The following is a 23,150-nucleotide window of genomic DNA, read 5'->3' on the forward strand; positions in this document are numbered from 1 at the left end:
CCCATTGAAACGTGCACTACATGCTGGATATGTGTGAAATGGAGACATGGTTAAGAAAACCTGTCTCAGAATTGCCATAGCATTTTTGAGGTTGTGAACTACCAGACAACACACAAATTAGAAGAAATGTCTCTGAAGGTCTGTCTTTTTTTTTTTTTTTTTTTTTTTTGGTATTGGTAACAAAAGCAAATATAAGGAGATAGAATCATCATTGAACAGCAACCCCCTCAAAATTACAGTTTTCCTCTCAGTCTCATAATTCTGCCTTAAGCAGCTCACAATACTTTAGTCATGTTTTACTACTTCTCAAATACCTTTAAACTTTTTATGCCTTCTTTAGCATTGAACTCTATGTGCCAAAGTAATTAGGAGTGGTTCTAGCAGCTGATATTGCCCAAAAAATTATTTATTCAGCAAGCAGTCTGCTTACTGCTTCCCAATTTCATACAAGTTTTTCAGACAGAAGCAGAAAAATAGCTGACTATTCTGGAAGCCTACCTATGGCCCCTGTATCCCCTCCTCCCTCAGACACTGCTGAATAATAAAAAACATGAGCTCTCCCACTGTGTAAATGCACTTGAATAATCATCTGTCAGAAATACACATGTCCAGTAAGATTGTGTCCTGGCTCCATGTACTTCCTTTGAAGAGGCACATGTGCACTTCCACCTCACTATAAGAAAAGCATCCTGTTCTAAAAAAAACACTAATAAAAAGTTGGAGATTCCTGTTATCTCAGCAGATAAACGTCATACTACCATTAAATAAAACTTGATTCTAGATATAGCCCCATTTTCTCCAAAGTTGTAAATGAAAGCATAAGACAGTATTTCCCTTGAGGAAATACTAAATATTAGTGTGCAAGATGCAGAGACAAGTACCTTCACATGAAACAAGTTTTGGAATTACATATCTGAGAAATAAATTTATTTTAATGAACAAAGTTTTACCAAGTTGGCACTTTCAATTTCCAAACCTAACTTTTCAAAGGCTCTAAGAATGCAGGAATAGAAGCAACTATCCTTCAAACAAATCTTACTTTGCTCAAGTGTGAAATTTTTAAACTGAAAATGGAATTCCTGTAAGCCTTCTCTGCATGGTTAGTAACTCTCTCAAGAGCTTTGAAGTGTTTCGATCTTCAAAACTTGATAAGCACTTGATAATTTGTGTGTGCTGCAACAACATCCTCGCAACTAAAACAGCTAGTCTTGTTTAGAAAAAAAAACAAAAAAGGTCTTTTGACCAAAATACACAAAGCCAAATAGAATATCATTATATCATTGTTACTTTTAGAGCAATATTTCTGGACTACAGCATTTATCTGTTACTCCATTACATGGCCAATACATATCATATTTTTCCAGCAGCACAGGCTAGGAGAACCTACACTTAGAGATTAGGCTGGAAACAAACTGGGTCATCCTCTTTCCTTCCATTACTTTTAAACAGTCAAAGTTTTTTTCAAAAAATGTGAGTCAAAAGTGGATGGTGAAAGCTTATTTGCACGTGTCAAGGAACAACTGTAACTAGGGAGATAAACATTTGTTTTCCTTCAAACAACTCTGCACTTTTTAATTTCATTAAAAGTAGTATAGAAATAACTGTTCCTGAAAGGGAAGCATAAAAAGCCTGCTGAAGCAGAGACTCTCCTTGTTGGATGCTCTAGAACCTTTCAGCAGAGCAAGTTAGTACCTCCAGTGCTCTCCAACTGGAGTACCACTGAACAGCACCTTTGTCTCTGTCTCTCTGAAAGAGAAGACAACCCCAAGAAAAAATACTTTCTGTCAACACAGAGGGGTGTGCTTCATGAAAAACTTCACAATGATGGGTTTTCATGTCTGATATCTCAAAGCTGGGGAAGGAAAGAGAGAGAACTGCAAATACAACCAACCAATCCCCACTACCACTCAGAAAATTCTTAATTGCTGAATACTATCTTCCTCCGTCATTAAACATGCTTAGAAGTTCTCTTGGCTCATATTGCTGCCACAAAAACCACTACTTTCCAGGAACAAAGGAAAAGCTCATTCAGACTCAATAGCAAGTGAAGTAACAAGCTTTAAATGAGACTTCTTCTGGCAAAAAACCCAAACCCAGCATTGTTACAGAAAGATATGGTGGACCCTTGTTTAGCCCAGACCAGAGGAAAAGCATTTTGTTAGTGTTCTCCAACAGCAAGGGTGGTGATATTCCATTTCTCACCATCCATCTTTGGAGGAGAGAAAAAGCACTTCTAAAGATGTTAAATATCCCATAGATGAAAAGCATTAATGGAATATGACTGTGTATTAAAAATTCTTACATTAACTGTCTCTTCAGACCACATCACATGCCAACAAATCTTTGTTCTGTTCAGCAGCAATCACCCAAATAAAGCATATTGGTCAAGTTAATGGTTAGCCTCTGTGATATCCAACTTTCACAGGGTGTTTTGAGAGCTGTAACTTACAGACTTTATAGGCAACATTACTTTAACTAATCAGCCTGTGTCTGCAGCTTCTTGGCTGTCTACCCTAGGCTGAAGCTGAAATATCTGTAACCAATTTTATAGTTACAGGGCAGGGGGAAAAGGAATATATTCTGTCTGTGGAAATCATCCATCCTATGAGGATAGTACAAAAAGTAAGTCTGTTTGATTCCTAAGAGGTTGCTACAGAGCTTTCTTGAGCTGACGGGTGAAATACGACATGCAGAGTCACAAGTGTGTAACATGTACAATAAAGTGGTAACAAACTCACATTCTAATTATAAACTCAGTCGTAGATGTAGGGTTTTCATTGTCAGCTGTCTCACTCCAATGAGTGCTTCAAACTACTCTGCTCTTCACATGGTATCCTAGCCCAAAAGCTAAGAAGTAAATTCCAAGTAAGTTTTCTTGAATGTCTGATAATTTGGTCTTAGTATTTGCAGAATGGTTGACCTATATCTTGTCCATCCGTGCAGGCTCAGCTTCATCTAGTCTTAGTAATTTTGAGGTTATTTCTTTAATATTCCTTAGAATGTTTACCACTACTTCCAAATACAAGAAAAAGGTGGGATTCAAACTGCTGAATCTTAGCTGATTCAAGAAGCTTGCTTTGTTTTTTTTATGTCTACTCAGTTAATTTCTGCAGTTGAGAAAATTTTACAGACTTTCACTGATCCTTTTGATGCCTTAAGTTTTAGTTTTCATATTTTCCATATTCTGTACTGCATTAGTATATAACTCTGAACTTCATATAAAGTGTTAGCAAGTTCTCTTCACAGATCAGTTAGACAAAACAATCCTTTTCCAGCCTGAGAACCAAGGACACCATTGCAGCTTCAGACCCAAAAAAGTACAAACAGCAGCGAACTGAGGAGAGGAAAGTGGGAGGGTGGGACTTCATGACCTGAAGCCGTAATTGGACAATTAACCCCAATATGGAAATGGACCAAAACTTATAAAAAGTGTGAAAACTCATGACTCAGAGTTCATCTTGAGTGGAGGCACAGCCAGGTTCTTGTACTGCTCAAGATGTATCCTTTGAAGGCTTTTTCAATAAATACCTACTTTATTCCTTGAACACTGTCTAGCTTCTGTTCTAGGTATCCTCTCTAGGTATCACTTTTTACTAAGATGCTCAGTTACAAGAATCCACAGGGATTGGAGATGTAGACTGGAAACTCACTACCTCATTAAAGAAAGCTCATTTTTCTTTAGTGCCAAACCACTCCATGAATACCAAACATGTCATACCTAATCCCTTCTATTAATAATTGTGAAAGACACAGAACACAGATCAGGAAGAGCATGCTTAATTATGCAGTTTTTTGCAGTAACAATGATCTTGATATGCAGGCCCTATAAATGTGAAAAGAATAAATTACAGTGGCAAGATTTCTAAAAAACCTGCAGTTTCAATGAAACTGAAGGAGTTTTTCACTGGACAATCAAATACACAAATTTCACAAGTGACAGACATGTGGATTATTATGAAAAAATTCTTTACTATGAGAGTGATAAAGCACTGCAACATGTTGCCCAGAGAAATTGAGGATGCTCCACCTCCACAAGTCCTCTAGGCCAGGCTGGATGGGGCGCTTTGAGCAAACTGATCGAACAAAAGGTGTCCCTGTCCATGTCAAGGGGGTTGGGACTGGACAATCTTTAAGGTCCCTTCGAATCCAAACCACTCCATGACTACATGGTTTTACAATATGTACAAGTACATATCAAATACACTTTTTATACTAGACAATAATTGTCTGAAGAAGTCCTGAGGAAGCTGTCCACATTCAAGTTTAAATATCATTATCAAGAGATGTTCTGCAGTGGCAAGCAGAGAAGTGGCAACCAGCAAGTTCAGTACCGGCCTTATCAGTACTACCAGCTGAACTAAACATTCCTTGCCCAAAGATCTTGAAGGCCTGGCTGTTGTGAAGAAGATTACTATAGCAGAAACATCTGAAGGAAGAAGGACAGTCTGAAAAGCATCATGTTGAAAAATGAAATAATTTGCTGATTTCAATGTGATAATGTCCTTTTATCTCTGCTCCATTATTGCTTTTACATTCTTCTTCAAGAAGAGAGGCATGCCTTCTAAGAAAAAATATGCATTATCTTTTTCACAATTCTCACCTTGCCTGTTACTTGGATAACAACCCACTTCACCAGTTTTCCTTTTCCCTTTGGAATCTCATTGAGAACTTAAGGGGTATTTCTAGTTCCTAGCCAAATTTATGGCTGTCTTTTGAAAGACAGTCTTCTGAGGCGGAGAAGGGTCTAAACGTTTACTTAAAAGCCTCCTTATTCACCATAAGACACAAAGAACTAAAATAAACTGAGTATTTCCTTCCATGTAGCCTTCCTTAAAGAAAAAAAAAATGTTCAGTTCTGTAAGGCATATCTGACCAAAGTCTTCCAGCACAACACAGACCTTTATACTGTTCTTTCAACTCCAAGAGGCAACATAAGCCTCAAATTGATACTAATGAATATACCTCTTGTAAGGAGATACTTAGTCTGAAATGAATTCCGACAACTAACATATGCCAAAAAAGCACAGATGGAGGCAGGACAAGCATACTCCTTTGTACACTTGCCTCTGGAGTCAAGGGTTTGCAGTACAACTAGCAGCAGTATCCAGCTCAAGGATAATGCCCATCAGCAAATTGTCACTCATGTAACAAAACTTAAATTCAGTATGTGCTCTTTCAACAGACAACCTCTCCAGTGAGATGATAGGTTATTCTAAGTCCATCAAGACTTAAAGCTCAGATAGTATGCCTTCCAAAGACTGAATGTTATGCAGATTCAAAGTATCAGATTTTGCTTTCATTTCCATAAAGAAAACTTGAGATGATTTCACGATCCAGTATGTTCATAACTCAGAAAGCCCATCACCCACATACACTGAAACTTTATCCCATAAGGCTTCAAACTGATATACAGTTTGTTTGCACACATGCCAAATACCATCAGTAACTTCCACTAATTCAACTGAAATGCCATACCATATATACAGATATATACAAAAACAACGATCAGATTTGAGACAGCTCAACTTCAGTAAGTTCAGTTCGTAATACAACACCACTTTCTAAGAAACATGTAAGTCATTTATATCTGAAAAAATGGCATGCTTTGGAATTGAAGATATAAGGAACTGGCTTGCCAGACATACAAAAATGTCTAAAATATCACAACACCTCCACACCTGTACTCTATAAAACCATTTAACTCAAGAATATTGCAGAGAAAAGTGTTTATTTGATTTGTAGTCTCCCCATTCAAAGTTAGTAAAAAGTAATGTTTATATTATTTCAAATATTTCACTCCTAAAAAGGGCTTGTTGAAAGGTATAAACATACCTATGACAAGATTTATGCCAGAATTATCAAGCCTGGAACTGGTATGTTTAAGTAAATACCCCAAACACACAATACAAAGGACAAAACCCACAAACACAGTGCAACAGTCTTGAGACACTCTAACATGTTACGTTTCCTACAGTAAAAATAAAGAACCTTAAGAATAAGACAGCATTAGAAATGAGAGAAGACACAGAAAGACAATGCATATTTCACAAAAAAAAGGGGAAAGAAAAACAAAGATGATGTGGACTAATGAACACTTACACTTCTAAAGAAAGGTCAACATTTAAATGCGTTTTCTTTCTCCTCAGGTAACAAGATACTAACAGGAGGAAAAGGCAGAACTCATTTTGTGCAGTTCTTTGAAAAGACAGATGCAGCATCTGGAAGAAGTGACTGGGAGGCTGGGCTTATTTCCACCCTAGTCAATAAGGAAGACCAAATACCTTTGTGCTTGTCCCGTTTATGCTTTAGCGGTGCTGGAGAGAGTCTGATTCTGGCTAGAGCCTGTTCTCGATGGTTCATAAAAATAGGACCAGGAATTACAAGGGGGCCTGAGGAGAAACATTTTGCACATGCATAGGAAAGCTCACAAAATGGAAACAGTGTGTTAAACAAAATTCAAATTAAAAGCAATGAAAAAAAAAAAAGAATAATAATTATAAACTTGTTTCCTTAAATTCAAAAGACCTTAAAATATAAGAAAGTTGCCATTTCTTGATAACTTATGTGAAAAACCAATAAACATCCTATAGTGATAGTTTTACCTGAATTTTTAAGTATGCAACTGTACTGCAAGCAATGGAAATATAACATATACACACTAGAGCAAAATTTGATAGCAAATACCCATTATTGCTCTTTAAAGATAAAAATAATAACTATCATGCCTTAAATTCTACATATAACGTTCAAAATACTGATCTGGAGCAAGATTATAATATAAATGCTAAATTTAGAAACCACCACAATAAACTTGTTTGCAGTTACTATATTTAAGATGCAGATTTATAACTTTTAAAGAAAATGTCTACGTTTTATGAAGAAAGTTATTCCAATCATATGACTCTTTTCTTATATACTTAGTAATTTTGAAATCCATTTACTTTGAAAATATTTTTCAATCTATTTAAAGGTCTTCAAGAGAAGATTTGATTTAAAGAAAGCAATGATACATGCATTTAAATTTTTTTCCAGATTGCTTTGCGTTTTTAAAATTCTAGACTTACGCAGTGAGGTACTATGCTTAATTGAGGCTGAGTATAAGCAGGTAATGGACAGGGAATTTGTTTCTTAAATCTGTATTTCTCCTGTTTTATAGGTTAAGCATGTCACCATGAATTTTTTGAACACTTCTTGTCCTTTCAGAAGTCTCATATTCAACAGAAACCATGAATCAGAAGCAGCTAATTCTGCCAAGTGACACTCAGTTCCACAGGTGCCCAAATCCAGCCCCTCCATGAACAGCAAACAAAAGCACCCCAGATCAGGCTGTTGTGTTATAAACCACTTACGCAAAACTTAGAATGCAAATATCCCTCCTTTCTTTGCAAATTCATTGATACTCTCATTCCTCAGCTGAACTTTATTAAGGAGACAGTGTAGGTTAACTTTTAATAAATGCCCATTGCCTCAGGTTTTCTGCTGTCAACTTCATCACCTCCTTCACTAATAGTAAACAGCACGGATAGACATCTAAGGCCAAATCTATATAGCTTTAGAACTTTCAAATGAAGAAACTTCATACAGAGAACGAAGCTCCCAAATTTTAGCATTCACTTCAAAAACAAAATGAAAAATGCTTTAAAAATACACTACTGTCTAGCTTAGAGGTTCATACATGTGAAGGCAACATAATGGCCCAAAACTTCCTCTGTCATGTTTGTTTCTGCAAACAGCATAGAATTTTTATTTTTGTTCTATTGTATTCATTTGGACTCTACAGCAGAACAGATCCTCTTACTAATTCAGAGCTCCTTCTCCTAATCAATGATCATCATTTGCTTCTGATTTACCTTCATCTTGCAGATTCTTCCTTCAATTGTCTTGCTGTTGTGCTCCCCCTTTTCAGTGTTCTCTGAATTCAAACTTCCATTTAATAGATACATTTTTGGTAAACATTACTTTCTGCCAAACCACTTGATGTGTTTCATATTCTACTTTCCAGTTTTGACTTACACAAAAACTACACCACATTATGTTTCTTATCAACTGAGGCGATATAGTGAGGATATAGTGAGGCGAATGACAAGCAGATTATGAAAGCTAAAAATGTCTGAAGGACAAATGATACAGAGAAAAGGTGAATGAAGTACATGAGAAAATAAGGCAAAAGTAGTGAGACTTACTGGAAAGTTTCTAATGAAATTAAAATCTGAAGGAATAGAGAATGGACAGGACAACACAACACGAGTGAAAGTCAGACCAGCAAAGCTGCAAAAAGAGATACAAGGACTGCAAAGAGTGTGGCTTGAAGAGTGTAGATCTGAAATATTTGTGGGTGGCTGAAGGATCTCTAGATAACTTGAGCAAACATTCTGAGGCTCCAAAACATGCTTGCAGAACAAACAGTGCAAGGGATGAGATACAGTCCTGAAGGCAGCCTTTGGCATTTCGGTGCTAAGAGCAAAGGTAACAAAAGAGAATTTCAGGAGGACAGAAGTGAAGCACAGTAGGGTGAGCAAAAGAACTACAGGAGATCTGTAAGACAGAGGACTTTTAGTTAGCATAAGAGGCTGTCAGCTCCAGCATGGTCCTAGCACACACCTGCCATTAGTTTCCAAGCTACTCATCTGAATCACGCTCTCCTAGTCAACATGACAATTCTGTGACAATCTAATCTTCTGACCAATGCAGGATTTATCTTTGCTTCTGGATATTCCTATACACTCTACATTTACCACTGCGTATAGAACTTGAATCCAAAATAAACTTAAATGCAACAGATTGCCATTTCATAGCAATTTCTACCTAAATCCATGTAACATGTCTGTTATCTTCTTTGGCTTTTTGTGCATGCTATATCTCTAAAATGGTCATAACAGAATAGGAAACTACAAAAATGAAACAAAAATCTACATTTTGATTGCATTGAGATGTCTGTCTCCTTGATCATCTGCTGGCAAGGTGCAAAGTACCTCCCTTCTCCCTCCAAATAACACAGGCAACAAAACATTACAACAATTCATGGAGACCATGAATTGCTTTCTGCTCACATCTGAGGTTGCCTGTATGAAGGGAGCAAAGTTTAGGTGCTGAGAATATTCTGGTGGAACAATCCAGTCATGCATTAGATACTTCCTTTAATTTGTTAAAAAAATTTCTGCAGAGTATTATTTGGAAAACTCCTTCAGAAGCCTTTAAGATAGATCTGCATGGGAAATAACAACCTACTACTAGTCTCCACTTTAGAAGATCAAGTGACAGAGATGAGCAAAGAGTAGTCACTGGTAGACTAGAGCTATTTTAAATCAGTGTCTGTAGGATGCAAAATGACATTCACTCTCTCCCTTCACAGACTGTTTTTCCATAGCTGAGCTGAGATGCTGAACAGCCCTTGCTGAAATGTCAAGACTAGCTTTCCTTTCTTGGTCCAGACATTGCAAAATGGACATTGTTGTGCAGGGAATTCAAAGCATTAAAAAAACTATTTAACCACAGAAATAATTTCATTTTCTCCAAATACAATGTGTTTATTAAATAATGCAGTGGACTTCAGAAAAATGTATACAATTATTTCATCCTACATGCACTTAATGTGCTTTGGCATTCTGGGTCGTATAAGCTCTTGGACACAACTATGAAGGAGTTTAATGTTTGATTTAAATAACACATACTTTGATTTCTTCTAGGATCTCACCCTAAACAAATGCTATTTGGCAAGCTGTGACTGCAGGAGCCTGAAATCAATTATCTCAAATGCTGACTTCTGCACAAGTGAACTGAACACAGCAGACTACCTGAAAAAATAGCACATGATGACACATAAATACAGAAAAGTAGTATAAATACAAGTTGCAGAGCTAAGTCCTAGGTTGGATCACACCCTCTGTTGTTAAAACCTATTTTTGGCTTCTTGAAAGAGACCAAGCAATTTTTTTTGGGGAGGGGGGGTGGTTTTTTTTGTTTTTTTAATAATAAAACAGGAAGATAAAACCCTAATATAGGAAACTGGCCACCTTAATCGGTCAACAGGTTGCAAATTTTGAGAAAAATATTTCAGGAAATGGAATTAGAGACAAATGCTTCACTTCAGTTACACTGGAAGTGGCAAACATTACAGTGAGATAATGTCCCACCTATTAAGCCTTAAAGGAAACAAAACTTAATGTTCTTATGAGGCAGGGCTAATAATTATGGTGCATGTAAAAAAAAAAATCTGTATTTTTCCAACTGTGACTAGCAATTTATCATTAAGGCAAAAACATTCATGGAGAATGTCATGTGCAGGCACTAAGGTTACTTGCAGTTTGGTTCTTTTGTTCAAAACATTGAAAATAAAGACAGGATACACGTCTCCTCCTGTAGTCTTGAAGCAACATTTAAATTGTACAAATCAGGTATGGAAGAAAAATTAAGGCCTTTTAAAGGGGAAAAAGAGATGCACACTAGCCAACACAAGCATGCAGAGCAATGTGGGAGTAATAAGAGAATGAGATGGAAGTAGGGTTTATGATAATCTTAATTTTGACCCTTTCTCCCTTCTGAATACTTCACTTCGTATGTATTTTAAAATAAATATAAAATATCAATTTCTGCATATAAATACATTAATTAAATTAAAACCACAAATATTAACCAGAACTGTGTCATGGTGTCTACTACAAATCTGATTTATGAAACTATAATAGAAATATTTTTACTTTAAACATCAGTTTTCATAACAATAATTAGCTCTTTCAGAAAGGAATCACAGACACAAGTGCAACAATGTAACTTCATAGAACCATACCTGATGGTCATTAGGGGCAAAAGCCTACAGCTTTCCCCTGAAAGCATTCTTTATAAGTCATGTGTGAGTCCAATATTGTTTCAAGTGAAAAGGTAGGGGGTTTTGAGTGGTTTTGGTTTGCTTAAAGAACACTGAAACAAAAGTAATCCTGAAAGCATCAAAATAAACATTTAACTGAAACCATAAAATAGAAGCTGCACAATTATTTGCTAAGTAATATTGCACTTAATATTGCACTAGTACAGGCAGTTCTGCTGTCTATTGAAGTATATGTTGAGCAGACAAAGAGATTCCAAGCGCAGATGTTAAACAGATTTGTATGATACTTAGCCCACCATGGTAAAACTAATCACTGAAGCAACTGAATCAGTTACACTTCAGAAAAATTTAAAAATGCCCAAATCTAGGCCTCAGATTATATTGTCTTAAAACAGAGCAGCTTGGACTAAAATTAATCAATTTTCTGTGGGTTCTCTGCTGTTGCAAGTAGCATAAGACTGATGAAAATTAATTTTCCTTTTCTGTAAGGGCATCAAAAGCTAAACCTTGCTTAATTACACACCAAATCTGCAAGTCAGTAATGATCATCTTGAGGTTTTTACATTTTTTACATCATAGGCTGAGAAAGAGTAGTAGTGAAATACCAGTGAAGCATGAGACCATATTATTGCTGTATTGAGAAACATGTCTGTGTTCTTTAGCTTATTAGTTAAATATAGTTTAAAAAGCTATTTTAACATTCTCATCGCCTTCTGAAAAACTCCCCCAGAATTATCTTCAAGTGATAAATTGAAATTTTTGACTATTCCAACTTCTATTACTTCAAATACCAATCAGAAAAAGTAAAAAGTCTCATGAACAGCTTTCAAGATTAGCTCTCTCAGAAAATGCTAGTCTGAGGTTCATTACATTAATTGCACGTGTGGCCCACAGATTTCTGTAACCCATTAAGGCAATTTAATGCCCCCATGATAAAAAAAATAGTTTCACAGGAAAGAAAAAATAATTAACCATGTTCTGAACATTGCAACATACAAAACTTCCTCACTGCCACAGAAAATAATTAAGTGCAACTATTTCCATGTTCATCTCTCATTACTTTCATCAAGCCCCAAACCAGCCTGAAAAACAAAAAACACTACACCATATGGAAAATCAGCTCTTTCATTTCTCACCAGAAGAACAGAGACAGTGAAGAGCTGAGATAATTCCATCAATAATTATGTTGAGATATTATGATTTAGCATAGAAGCTGTGATGAATACAGCTGGCTATATTTCTCAGAAGGTCATACACTCAACTCAAAAATGTAGAATTGATTTTGAGCCCTCTTCACTGCTTGTCACAGTCACTTGTGTGCAGAAAAGAGCAAAGAACTATAATCAATATTAAGGAACTTACAATTTTTTTAAATAGTTGATTATCACAAACAAACCCTTTTTACCCACTATTAATTTAAAGGATTTTTTTCCACTAAAGCAGAATTTCTTTCTTGAATACAGCAACATAAACAACTGATTAAAAAAATAAAAATTATTAGCTGGTTACAGTTCCATCACAAACTATAGTTGGTGACTCATTTCAATGTAAAAAACAAAGAAATCTTTGGCATAAGCACTTAAAGTTTCTTAGTGCTAAAGTTACTTAGTGTGCTGTTGCTGAGCAGCATACAGGTCCCTTACAACAGTGGCAGGCTACTTGGATCATGTGTGAGAAGTGAGTTAATTGCTTGTGACAGTAACATTGAAGCAGGTCAATGATATTGCAGCTATTACCAACAGCTACTTCTACCCAGAACATTCAGAGTTAGCATTTTCAGATAAATACAAATTAAGATGAGCATTCTTATCTTCTTCAATACAAGAGACAAGTGATCTTAGAAAGAAATTAAATGACTGTCACACCTAAAGACATGACTATTTCTTTTACTCTTAATTCAAGTGGACCCCAAGAACATATTTTTGTATCACAGGTCACTGTAACAGAACTAAATCTGGAGCTCTGAAAGAAGCACAAACAATTAGATAACTTAAAATTCAGTGTAATCCCCGTACTTTTGTTCTTACACCTCTCTCCTAAACTTAAGTCCTATTTCAACACATTTAGTGAGAGGTTTCTTTGTGATTTTTCTGTTTTATTTGTATAACTGTTTTAGGAATGAAATATTCCTGTATTTTCAAAGATTTTCTCTTGTTTACAAGACACTCAAAATTTACTGAAAATATTTGTATTGAATAAAGGTTACCAACAGGAACTTAAAAGTCTGCAGCTACATTCAGTGATGAATCCTATTCTTGAACACCATAAACTATGCATGCTTTGTTTCTTACAAAAGAACAAAAGACACACGTTAACAAACTAAATAGTCCAGAAATCAGAATCCTGACAAACTAGCACTGTGTACCTTAAGGAAAGGCCCTAAAGACCTGGTCCAGCCTTTAACTGACTAAGCAGAGTTTTTAGAAAATTGAAAGTTTTCTCTGGATCTCCAAATAGTTATTTCATTAGCATGGATTTGTTCAGCTCTATATGCACAAATACTAAAACTCTTGGGGAAATGAAGCAACAAGCAACATGCCTGTTCTTTTAACACTGTTATAACTATGTTTTATCAGACTGCAAAACCTTTTGTAGTTTATTATTTAAACGTTCTCGTTCTCTCTTATGAAAAGCGTAGCATAAGAGTTGTCAAGAATGGTGCTACTCTTTGCACCAACTCATTAATGAAAAACTTCAGCATTTGGATGGAGAAGCAAAAAAGCTCTTTAATCTGATTATGCAATTCAAGATTGATTATTAAATCAAATATTCATACCTGATTACACTGCTCCCAGCTTTATCACAAGAAGTCATTCTGAACCAAAACAGGAGACTCTCCAACCCTTCCAGACTGGCATACCCACTACCTCCCACAACCACACAGGTATGGGATTTCAATGCTCTTTAGATAGAGAATGTAACAGAAATGTGGGCAACAAGCTGGATAACAGTATCTTTTTAGCTACAGTCCCTATAGAGAATCACAGGATCAACTGGGTTGGAAAAGACCTTTGAGATCGAGTCCAACCTATGATCAAACACCCCCACGTCAACTAGACCATGGTACTAAGTGCCACATCCAGTCTTCCCTTTCAACACCTCCAGGGATAGTGACTCCACCACCTCCCTGGGCAGGCCATTCCAATTCCCAATCACCCTTTCTGTGAAGAAATTCTTCCAAATATCCAGCCTAAACCTCCCCTAGTGCAGCATAAGACTGTGTCCTCCTGTCCTGTCACTGGTTGCCTGGGAGAAGAGACCAATCCCCACCTGGCTACAACTTCCTTTCACACATATGCCTACAAAACCAACCATAAGAGTACATTCCTGCTACTGTTCAAGTGATCTTTTTTTACTTTTTGAAACAGATGGCATACAGAAGGGATAAGCTGCTCTGGTTCTACTTCTAACCACAGAAATAGAAGCAAATGTAAATTTTTCTCTGCCACTCTTCTTTTTTCTTTTAACTGAAATTTACCTCCCAGCTCTGTCATCACTGATGGTCTGAACAGCAGCACCTTTCAATAATGCCTGGGCATTTAATTAGGATTCAATAAAAAATTGTTAGCTGCACCCAACATTTGCCAGCAGCATGCAGCAGCTCTGACATGACCTAAACAAAGGCCTCCTCCCTTCACTTCTCTGCTAAAATTAGCCACAAAGATGCAAAGAAAAATAAATATTCCATCCTTTTTCACATGCATAGGCAACTACAAGATTTCTCTTTCTCACTGCTCCTTAATTGTGGTTAAAACCAGCAATTTCTTAATGAAAGTGAAATAAAAACAATTCACATCACAAGATTCACTGGCACAGCCTAGCAAATAATTTGGATTACAAGGCACATTTTGTATTCAAGTAAAACCGGTATCTAATACATAAAAGAAGAATTAAAGCGGTATTTACTAAAACTGCAGGAACTTGAAAGAGCATATGTCCAAGTAAGTTATTCCTCTTCTCAACACACAATAATCTTAGCAACCACATCATCATGCTTTACAAAAATATTACAGGTTACATCAGTCTAAATTTCTTATATTTAATTTGACAAGACACCGAGGTATTTTAGAACACAAAGAGTACTGTAAAATTCTTAAGGTATATTATTGTTTGTGTGGAAAATCAGCAATGAGGTAGATAAAACACAAGAAAATTTTGAAATGCTGCAATGGTGTTTTGTTTTTTAATTCAGTCTGTGTCAATAGTCTCATGTTATGCAAATACAGAAAAGTTCATTTTATAAAAGAAACTTCTGCCTACTATTACAGAACAGAAATTGAATAATTTATTACAGTAATTAGATAATTCATATAATAGGTAAATAGCATGGGACAGGCTTGTAATCCTTTCTTCAAATAAATGTGGTTTAGAATCTACATTTTAAAAAACAATCATTCAACTAGGAAATGAGAAAAAAATAAAAAACAGACCTGTGAAAGTGATATAAAGTGCTCCTTTCATCATTAAAATTCTGGATCTTATGTGTAGACTTCATTAAACACAGATTTCCCACCATTTTCTAAAAGCATGCTACATAACAAACTACCTACTTAGGACCTGATTTAGCTTGATCACTGTACAGGTTTAATGGAGAATGACTATTTTCATTCTTAGAAAACAGACTCAGAAGTTTCTCAAGCTATTCAAGGCCCTTCTCAATAAGTCACTCACCTCTTCCTTCTTCCAATCTATGTCTCCTAATTACACGCTGCCGCTTTTCTTCTTGTCGTAGCTGAAGGTGTTCTTCAATATTAACTCCAGGAACAGGGACAGCTAAATAGATTAAGAAAATAAAATACCTAAAATTATCTTTAAAATTGTTGTGGTGGCAATAAACCCCAAAAGAAGTAAAGGAAATGAAAACTGAAAACCTACTTACTAGCTGCTCTTTACATGGCCCTGACAATAAATAAAAAGGATTTGAGTAAATTTGGAGGAGATCTAAACTTTATCTCCTAACGTCCTGGTTTTCACAAATCTGACAACTCCAACATCACTCAGTAGTACTTAGGCATATACATGTATGTAGTTATGTGTTGTCATGGCTATCTCCATTCTCCCCTAAAAAGTTTCAAAAAGGATTAAACCAAGTCTATGAATGTTTATATTTTTTAAAGATTTTACATGAATTAGCCATATTTTAGTTTAAGAATGCTTAAATCCTGATAAAAACATTACAGAAAAATTTTCAGGATATCAAAAAGGACAAGAACAACTCTGTAGTATCAACATTAGTATCATAACTGCACAGGTGACAAAGTGGCACAGGGGACTATAGCACGGGTAAACTTAGAACAATTCACTTAACAGAATGATCCCACTTTGCTATATCACCAATAAATAAATCTTACTGTTAAGCACCGTTTTAACAATATTACTCTAAAACTGTCAGGTAACAAAGTGTGTAAACAAATGTACAGGACAACAATAGGGAAAAAAACAGGTACAGAAAAATGAGAATTAAAAGCCTTTCTGCTAATTTCATAATACTTACCCAGCAAGAGATCTAAAGGTATCATCTCTTTTACAGCATCAAGGATTCCTCTTTGCCTTGCTTCTTGGCCATCCAGCTCTCTAGCACATGCCTTGCAGCAGCCACACACAGCACAGCCTGACTCACCCGAGCCACAGCCACAGATTCTGCAGCAAACAGAGTTGCTTTATCATTATCTTTTATTTTTGTGCATTACTGATGCCTTTGTAATTAAAACATAGATTCTTACTTTGTTCTATCTGTGGACATGCAAGTTTTCCTGAGATAAATAGGGAGGACAGCTGGTTTAAATCCTAGCTGCTGTTGCATGGTGCCATACACTGACCATACACTGACTGTCCACTGAACTGACTTCTCAGAACTAACTTTCTTTCTTCAATTTAATGTACACCACATGAAAACATGAACAAGGAAACAATGAGCACACAAAATGCTGAAGAAACAGTAATGGTGACTCAGTGGCCCTCCTGCAGCTCAACTAAGAAGTAACAGATAATGGCAACTTGAATAGCAAGATAAGCTTCCATCAGAGGATGAAGAAAAGTTACCCTAAGCCAGGAGCTCTGTCATGAGACAGAAATTATATTGGTGTTCACATCCAACAGCTTCTAGTAAAGAACTACAGGCTAAAGTAAGAAAACAGTTTGTAAAACGAAATCACCTGCAGCCACAAGCTATTTAAAGAAATTTTAAGCCTTTTCTGATTTTAAAGCACACACTACTATTTATTTAGCTATACAGTTACTTTCAACTCAGTTCACATTCAGGAAGTGCTTTAGTCATCCAACTCACTGCACCACCCACAGTCCCACACATGTGCTTACCCTCCAGGTACTCTATCAGGACGCCCGCTACTAACACAGCTGGCTCCATAGCCTGTGCAATCTCCACATACAGTGCACACCATACACTGCTCCAGCTTCCATTTATGCATGCCTGGAGGACACATCATGGACTTCTCATCCTTTTCATCCAGTTCCTCTTCCAGATCTTCATCCATTGCTGTTGCCATGTTCTCGACTCCAAAACCTAATTAAGATATGGAAATAAGAAATACTTGCTTTCTGAGGCCAACAGAGAGGGTTCTGGTTACTCAGAGAGGTAAGGAAAGGTTGGAGGCTCTGAGCAACCTGATCTACCTGAAAATGCCTCTGCTCGCTGCCAGGGGGTTGCACTAAATGACCTATAAAAGATCGCTTCCACCTCCAACTATTCTACATGTCTATGAACTGCTGAAGCTTTGAAGAACATTCACAGATCAGGTTTTAAAAGGAATGACTAGGAAATCCTGATTTGACTGCTCAGCCAGCACAGAGACTTTTTGGAAATCTTTGTGCATGGACGTGCTTGATTTTTTTAATCATGTTGCATGTATTCAAATTTAGTGTTGGAATTACATTTTACAACAAAATGTTTAGCTTTGTTTTCACTTCTGATATTTGCCAGCATGCAAATGAAAAGGAAAAAAAAAAGATATCAAGGTCCCACACCTTTTCCTCCCTGGCTCATAGAGCCTGTGTCTCGTCCACACTGTCCTTTATTATTTACTCCAAATGTCCAAACCTCTCCATTCTTCATTAACACACAGGTGTGAGCTTTGCCCATTGCTACTTGAGTCACAAAATGACCTTTCAAATCTGTTACTAAACCTGAAAGACATAAAAAACTTGGGTGAAAAACTGCACTTTCTAGCCAAGAAGGAAACTCAATGATGTATCAAAATTGTTAGTGGATACTGACAATTTTAAAATTTACAGCATGGGAGAAAAACAGATATAAAAAACAAGTGCTAGAATAAAAAGTGAAAGGAGAATTAGGCCTAGGCCACTTGTCCTGCAAAAAATGAAAATCCAAAAGCAAACTTAAAACTGCGGCGAATCACATGTTTTGAAAAAGAATTCTAAAGGAATCAGAAAGCCATTGGAGTTAATTTCATTTTATTTTACTTAAACTGTGGCGTACAGGATCCCCTGCTACCTTATGAAGAGAGAAGCACATCAAGGCCCAGCTTCCAGCAGCCTTTGTTCGTACCAAAGCACATCTTATTTCTGTGACTTCTTCCTGTGTGGCCTTCTTGTGCCAGATTAACACAAGTGAATTTTTTTTTTCTTCTCCTTAGTGGAAGAATTACTTTGGATGTTTGTCACCATTGATGCCAAGTTATTTTACAGAACTTTCAGAAACTATCTTTTCATACCCTTCTGTCATATTTGTCTGAATCAAGAGAATGTCAAAAATACATTAGGAAGGTAAGAAACATACAAACAACATTTTCATGGGCTAAAAACTTCCATACTGATTTCAATTACTTCAGTTGAAAAATAATTCAAAAGACCAACATTAACTTACTTGTACTGTCAGAGTAAATGGCATCTTTTCCAAACATGTAGAGTTCTCCATCTTTGGAAATTACAGAACTGCTTCCATTATTGCACGCTGTAGATATGACAATCTTTCCTTCCATTTTAATAATTTTTTTAGGCTTATATGGTTTTGATTGCCGTCTGCTTTTAGCTTTAAATAAAGAAATATATTACAAATAAATCTACCAAAAAATCCTCAAACCATCACAGGCATAAACCTTAGTTTTCAAACCACTAATGAAAAAACCCAAACAACTAACAATAGGCACAATCTCCTGGTCTAATTTTAATTGGATTATACTGGCTCCTCTCAAAAAATTCAATGGCAAGCCAAGACATGATTAGATCAGTATCTTTTAGAAATGATTCTTCTAAATTTAAAGGGATTTCAAATCCCTTTAATTATTCTTATTAATCTACCACATCATCATCTCCCATCTGTTTCCTAAAGTGAAGTATTTAATTCAATATTACAGCAGATCACAGCTTCAGGGCACTTAAAGATATCTTCAATTGTCTTACAAAGTCTATTTCAACGTACACACACAACTACAGAAATCAAGACTAGGAAATGTGTTAATCTTATATTGATGAAGCATTTGTAAGTCCAAAGATCAAACTAATCTGTCTTCTTTAATGTCTGAAGAATTCTGCTTGATCGACCACAGATCTGCCTCTGCAAGTTCTCATCAATGCACGTCCACCAGCCAGCAAAACATCCACTTCCAAAGCTCAATAAAACAACAGCAAAGAGGCAAAAGTTTGGCTCCACAGTTTTTCCAGGCAGACAGCATGGCCTCTTGACCAAATTTACTACTGTCTTTTCTTGGGATAAATCTAAAAGAGTACTTCCACCACACAACCCAAACTGTGGTAAAACACAGATTGGATTCTGTAGCTGGGAGAGGTTTTGGCACTGGTGGTCAGGATTTGCGGCCAGCATCCAGCACAAACAGCATGCTTCCATGATCCCAAAAAATGCTGAAACTCTTATTTTCAAATTAAAAACTCTCTTAAAGAGGCTTTTACCAACCACTGGTCAAGCAAGCAATGATACATACTTGATTCACCATCCTCTCCTTTACTAGCAGAACCTGTGAAGAATATGCTTCCATCCTCAGCAACAAGTAAGGCATGTGAGCCATCATGTCCAACAGAAAACTGAATAATCTTTGGAGATTTTGTGATTGGGAGTTCAACCCATTTGCCAGCTGAAGGGCCACCTTGTTTGATTCCAAGGCTCTGATATTTGCCAGTATAATAAATCTAGGAAAAAAAGTTCATCAGTTTTAGTTATGCCACAGCGCTTCAAGCTTACATAATTCTCAAAGTTGTATTGTTTTTAATTACTTTCATTTCAAAGCACACTGCACTCTTCCTGACTTTGTTTATGCCATTTCAGTATCTCTGTCTCAAACCCATCAATTTTGACTCAATGGGGGAAACATTCTGATTAGATTCTTAGATTAGATTGTTTTGAATTGTGCTTTCTATTGAGCCACTGTTATATAGTTTTCATATATAATTGTTTGGCTAGATGAGTTGAACACACAGAAAGAACCAAAGAAACTACTCAGAGGAAGCATTTAAAACACCTCACAAAAATGTCTGGTCCATGTAAAAACAAGATGGCATTATAACGATAAAATCAATTTAAAATAAAAAATCACTACATATTTTAATATGCTTTAACACATTTGTAAAACATGTTTAGGAAATGCACAGTGGCAACTGACTACGTAAATAACTGAGTAAGATATTTCATGTGAACAAAAATACTGCCATGAACAAAAAAGTTTCCTTTAGAACCATGCAACTCAACAGCTCTATAAAATTGGTCTGTCAACCTATGGAGCACCTGAAGCCACTTTACATTGCCTTACGCATTGTATTTCCCACCCTAACTCTATAGACCAAACCCAGGAAATGTGTTAATTTTATATGAACAGGCACTTTTGTTAGTTAAATGACAAAGCTAATCTGTCTCCCTCAATGCTGAAGAGTTCTATCTGATCAAATTCTGGTACAGATAGTTAAATTTCCTTAAAAAATATTTACTCTAACATTTTCAACAATCTCACTGTTCTGACACCAGCAGAGCAAGGCCTTCATTCCAACAAAGCAATGCAATTTTGAACATGTAATTAAGAACTATGTTTCTACAAGATAAATAGCACTAGTCTTTCACACTGAAATAGAACCACAGTAAATAACGTAAAGAGTCACTGACAGTATTATTTCTAAATTTCCATCTTTATGCAAATGCCTCAAAAAGTCTCCACTGAGCAGAACAACATATCAAATCATTAAGAATAGGTTTAAAGAAATCAATTGAAAAATCTGCATAGGGGAATCAATAATTCTCTAAAATATCAGAAAAAAAATCAGGATGGGATTTAAATAAATTACTATGGTCAGACTGTGGAAAGTTATGAAGTGGTAAAATTTTCAAGTATGCTAACACATCATTTGTAGACAGAAGTTTTGTCTCCCAAATTTAAACAAAGCCCTTCATTGTAAGACTCAATGTAGAAATTCCTATAAATTCAAGTAATGGATTTTTAAGGGGTTCCAACTATCTGTTTATGTTATTAAATAACTATTTGCCTTTTAGATTTTAAAGCAGGCTCTGAAAAATATATCTGAGTGCAGTCATAGACATACGTTCTAACATACTGAAAAGGCAGTAAGAAATTATGGAAAATAATGATTAAATTAAAAAACACAGAAATCTACTGGTGCAATTTGCTATTTACTACAGAACATTTTCAGTACCTTTCCACTAGCAGTTTTCATCAGTGCAAACTCTCTCCCAGCACCAAGGACAGCTGATTCCTCATCAAACCCTGTACCTGTGCAATTGAGATTGTGTTAACTGAACAGTTTAACCAGGCAGTTTCACAGACCAGTCACCTATCCACCTCTGCTGGTCCATGGAGACAAATATGCTTTTTTTTTTTTTTTTTTTTTTTGTTCTGATAGAGGCAAAAGCAAGCTCAACAGAGCAAAACCACCCCAAAGCAAATGCCAAGTGATATTTTTTCAAAATACCTTCATAGATACTAACGATTCTTCACCTCAAATTCTGATGCAAATGTGTTTTTCAATGTAATTCTTTTTCCCTTTAATCCAGTCATTGGTCCTTGTAAATTGTTAACTTTGACCCACAGCAAGGAATTCTGCAGCTTAACCATGTTTTATAAAGTCCAAGCTTCAAACAATTATATATTTATCATACAACTGAAGGAAAATACTGGAAAACCATGAATAGTACTAGAGACAGAAAGGTGATTCCAAATGGGTGTATGGATTTGACTCTGAGTCAAGTAATGCTTGAATGGTTTCACACCCCTCTGATGTGTTTATTATGGAGCTATACCTTCCTCTACATAGTAGAGCCAAAGCAAAGCACAGTGTTTCAGCTCTACTGTTTGAATTACCAGGCTTGTTATTAACCTTCAAAGAAGAGAACTTACTGATAATGTGCAAATCTTTCTCCAGATCAAACAATGAGATGCCACAGGCATGTAAGCATTTTCTTGCAAGCTTAAGCTGTAGTTCTTGTTGCAATACTGGCTCAGTACTTGTGGCAAATATTCGCACTACAAAGCCATCCTGCAAAAAATACAAAAATCCACTTTATACTGCACAAGAAATTAATTAATTTATTTTTCAAGTCCTAAGTGCATTGACATAGTACTATTTCAGAGTAAATGTCAGAGGACACATTGATAAAGTAACTTTTATTACAACATTTACCACAGAGGAGAAAAGAATTAAGTGGCCATCAGGACAAGCTGAAGTATCTGACTCCTTAAACATGTATTGAGTTCTATGAGAATGCTATGAACGCTATAAAAATAGTGAACTGCTGTAGAAATCTTATTCTTGCAACTATTTACACCTACATTTAAGCCCTGAACTTCTCCTTATTCATAGCCCAAAATTCTGCATGCAGAGTGACTGCTGTAAAGAACAGTTAGACGAGTTTTCTGTTTATAAGTGCAGAGTTATCTTCATCTCACCATGTTAAAAAAACCCAAAAAACAACAGCTGGTTTTGTTAGGAGGGAAATGGAATTATCTTGGTTTTTCTATAGTTGATGTTTAGCATCTGTTAACAACCCAGGTTCACCCCATCCCTATTTTACAGATTTCTCACTACCAAAAACCACACCAGAACTAAAAACATAGTAACTGTCTGCTGAAAAAAAATACAACCACCACTACAGTTCTGTCTCTAGTAGAAGCACTTTGAGTTTTTAGAGCTTTGGCCATCAGGCAATTTTCACACAAAAATCAACTGGAATGTAGTATATTTCCTATCTCTTCTAGTAAAACTGTCTGAAATGCTCCAATAAGTTCCAAAGCAATTTCAGGAAACTAATAAAGAAAAAAAAATTATCCTTAAGCTCTGTGAAGCTTATCCCACAAAGAAACTGTACAACATGTTAAAAAGACATTATTGA

The 23,150-nt window shown here is 36.0% G+C and overlaps 1 protein-coding gene across 19 annotated transcripts in view; it reads right to left on the reverse strand.

Annotated features, from left to right (window-relative positions):
- MYCBP2 (MYC binding protein 2) overlaps positions 1–23,150 on the reverse strand; it is a 168,285-nt gene that overhangs the window by 104,429 nt on the left and 40,706 nt on the right. For 16 of the 19 annotated variants that reach the window (XM_050972403.1, XM_050972438.1, XM_050972436.1 and 13 more), the window contains exons 10-18: positions 22,159–22,297; positions 21,458–21,534; positions 19,744–19,948; positions 18,669–18,833; positions 17,810–17,968; positions 17,144–17,348; positions 16,320–16,465; positions 15,497–15,598; positions 6,282–6,389 (exon numbers count right to left, since the gene is read on the reverse strand). In XM_050972403.1, coding sequence (XP_050828360.1) covers positions 6,282–6,389; positions 15,497–15,598; positions 16,320–16,465; positions 17,144–17,348; positions 17,810–17,968; positions 18,669–18,833; positions 19,744–19,948; positions 21,458–21,534; positions 22,159–22,297 — 1,306 coding nt within the window. Of the gene's footprint in view, positions 1–6,281; positions 6,390–15,496; positions 15,599–16,319; positions 16,466–17,143; positions 17,349–17,809; positions 17,969–18,668; positions 18,834–19,743; positions 19,949–21,457; positions 21,535–22,158; positions 22,298–23,150 lie in introns of those variants that run through there. The other 3 variants (XM_050972433.1, XM_050972428.1, XM_050972392.1) reach the window with 2 other exon arrangements.

Source organism: Serinus canaria, chromosome 1 (assembly GCF_022539315.1).
Source record: "Serinus canaria isolate serCan28SL12 chromosome 1, serCan2020, whole genome shotgun sequence".
NCBI lineage: Eukaryota > Metazoa > Chordata > Aves > Passeriformes > Fringillidae > Serinus > Serinus canaria.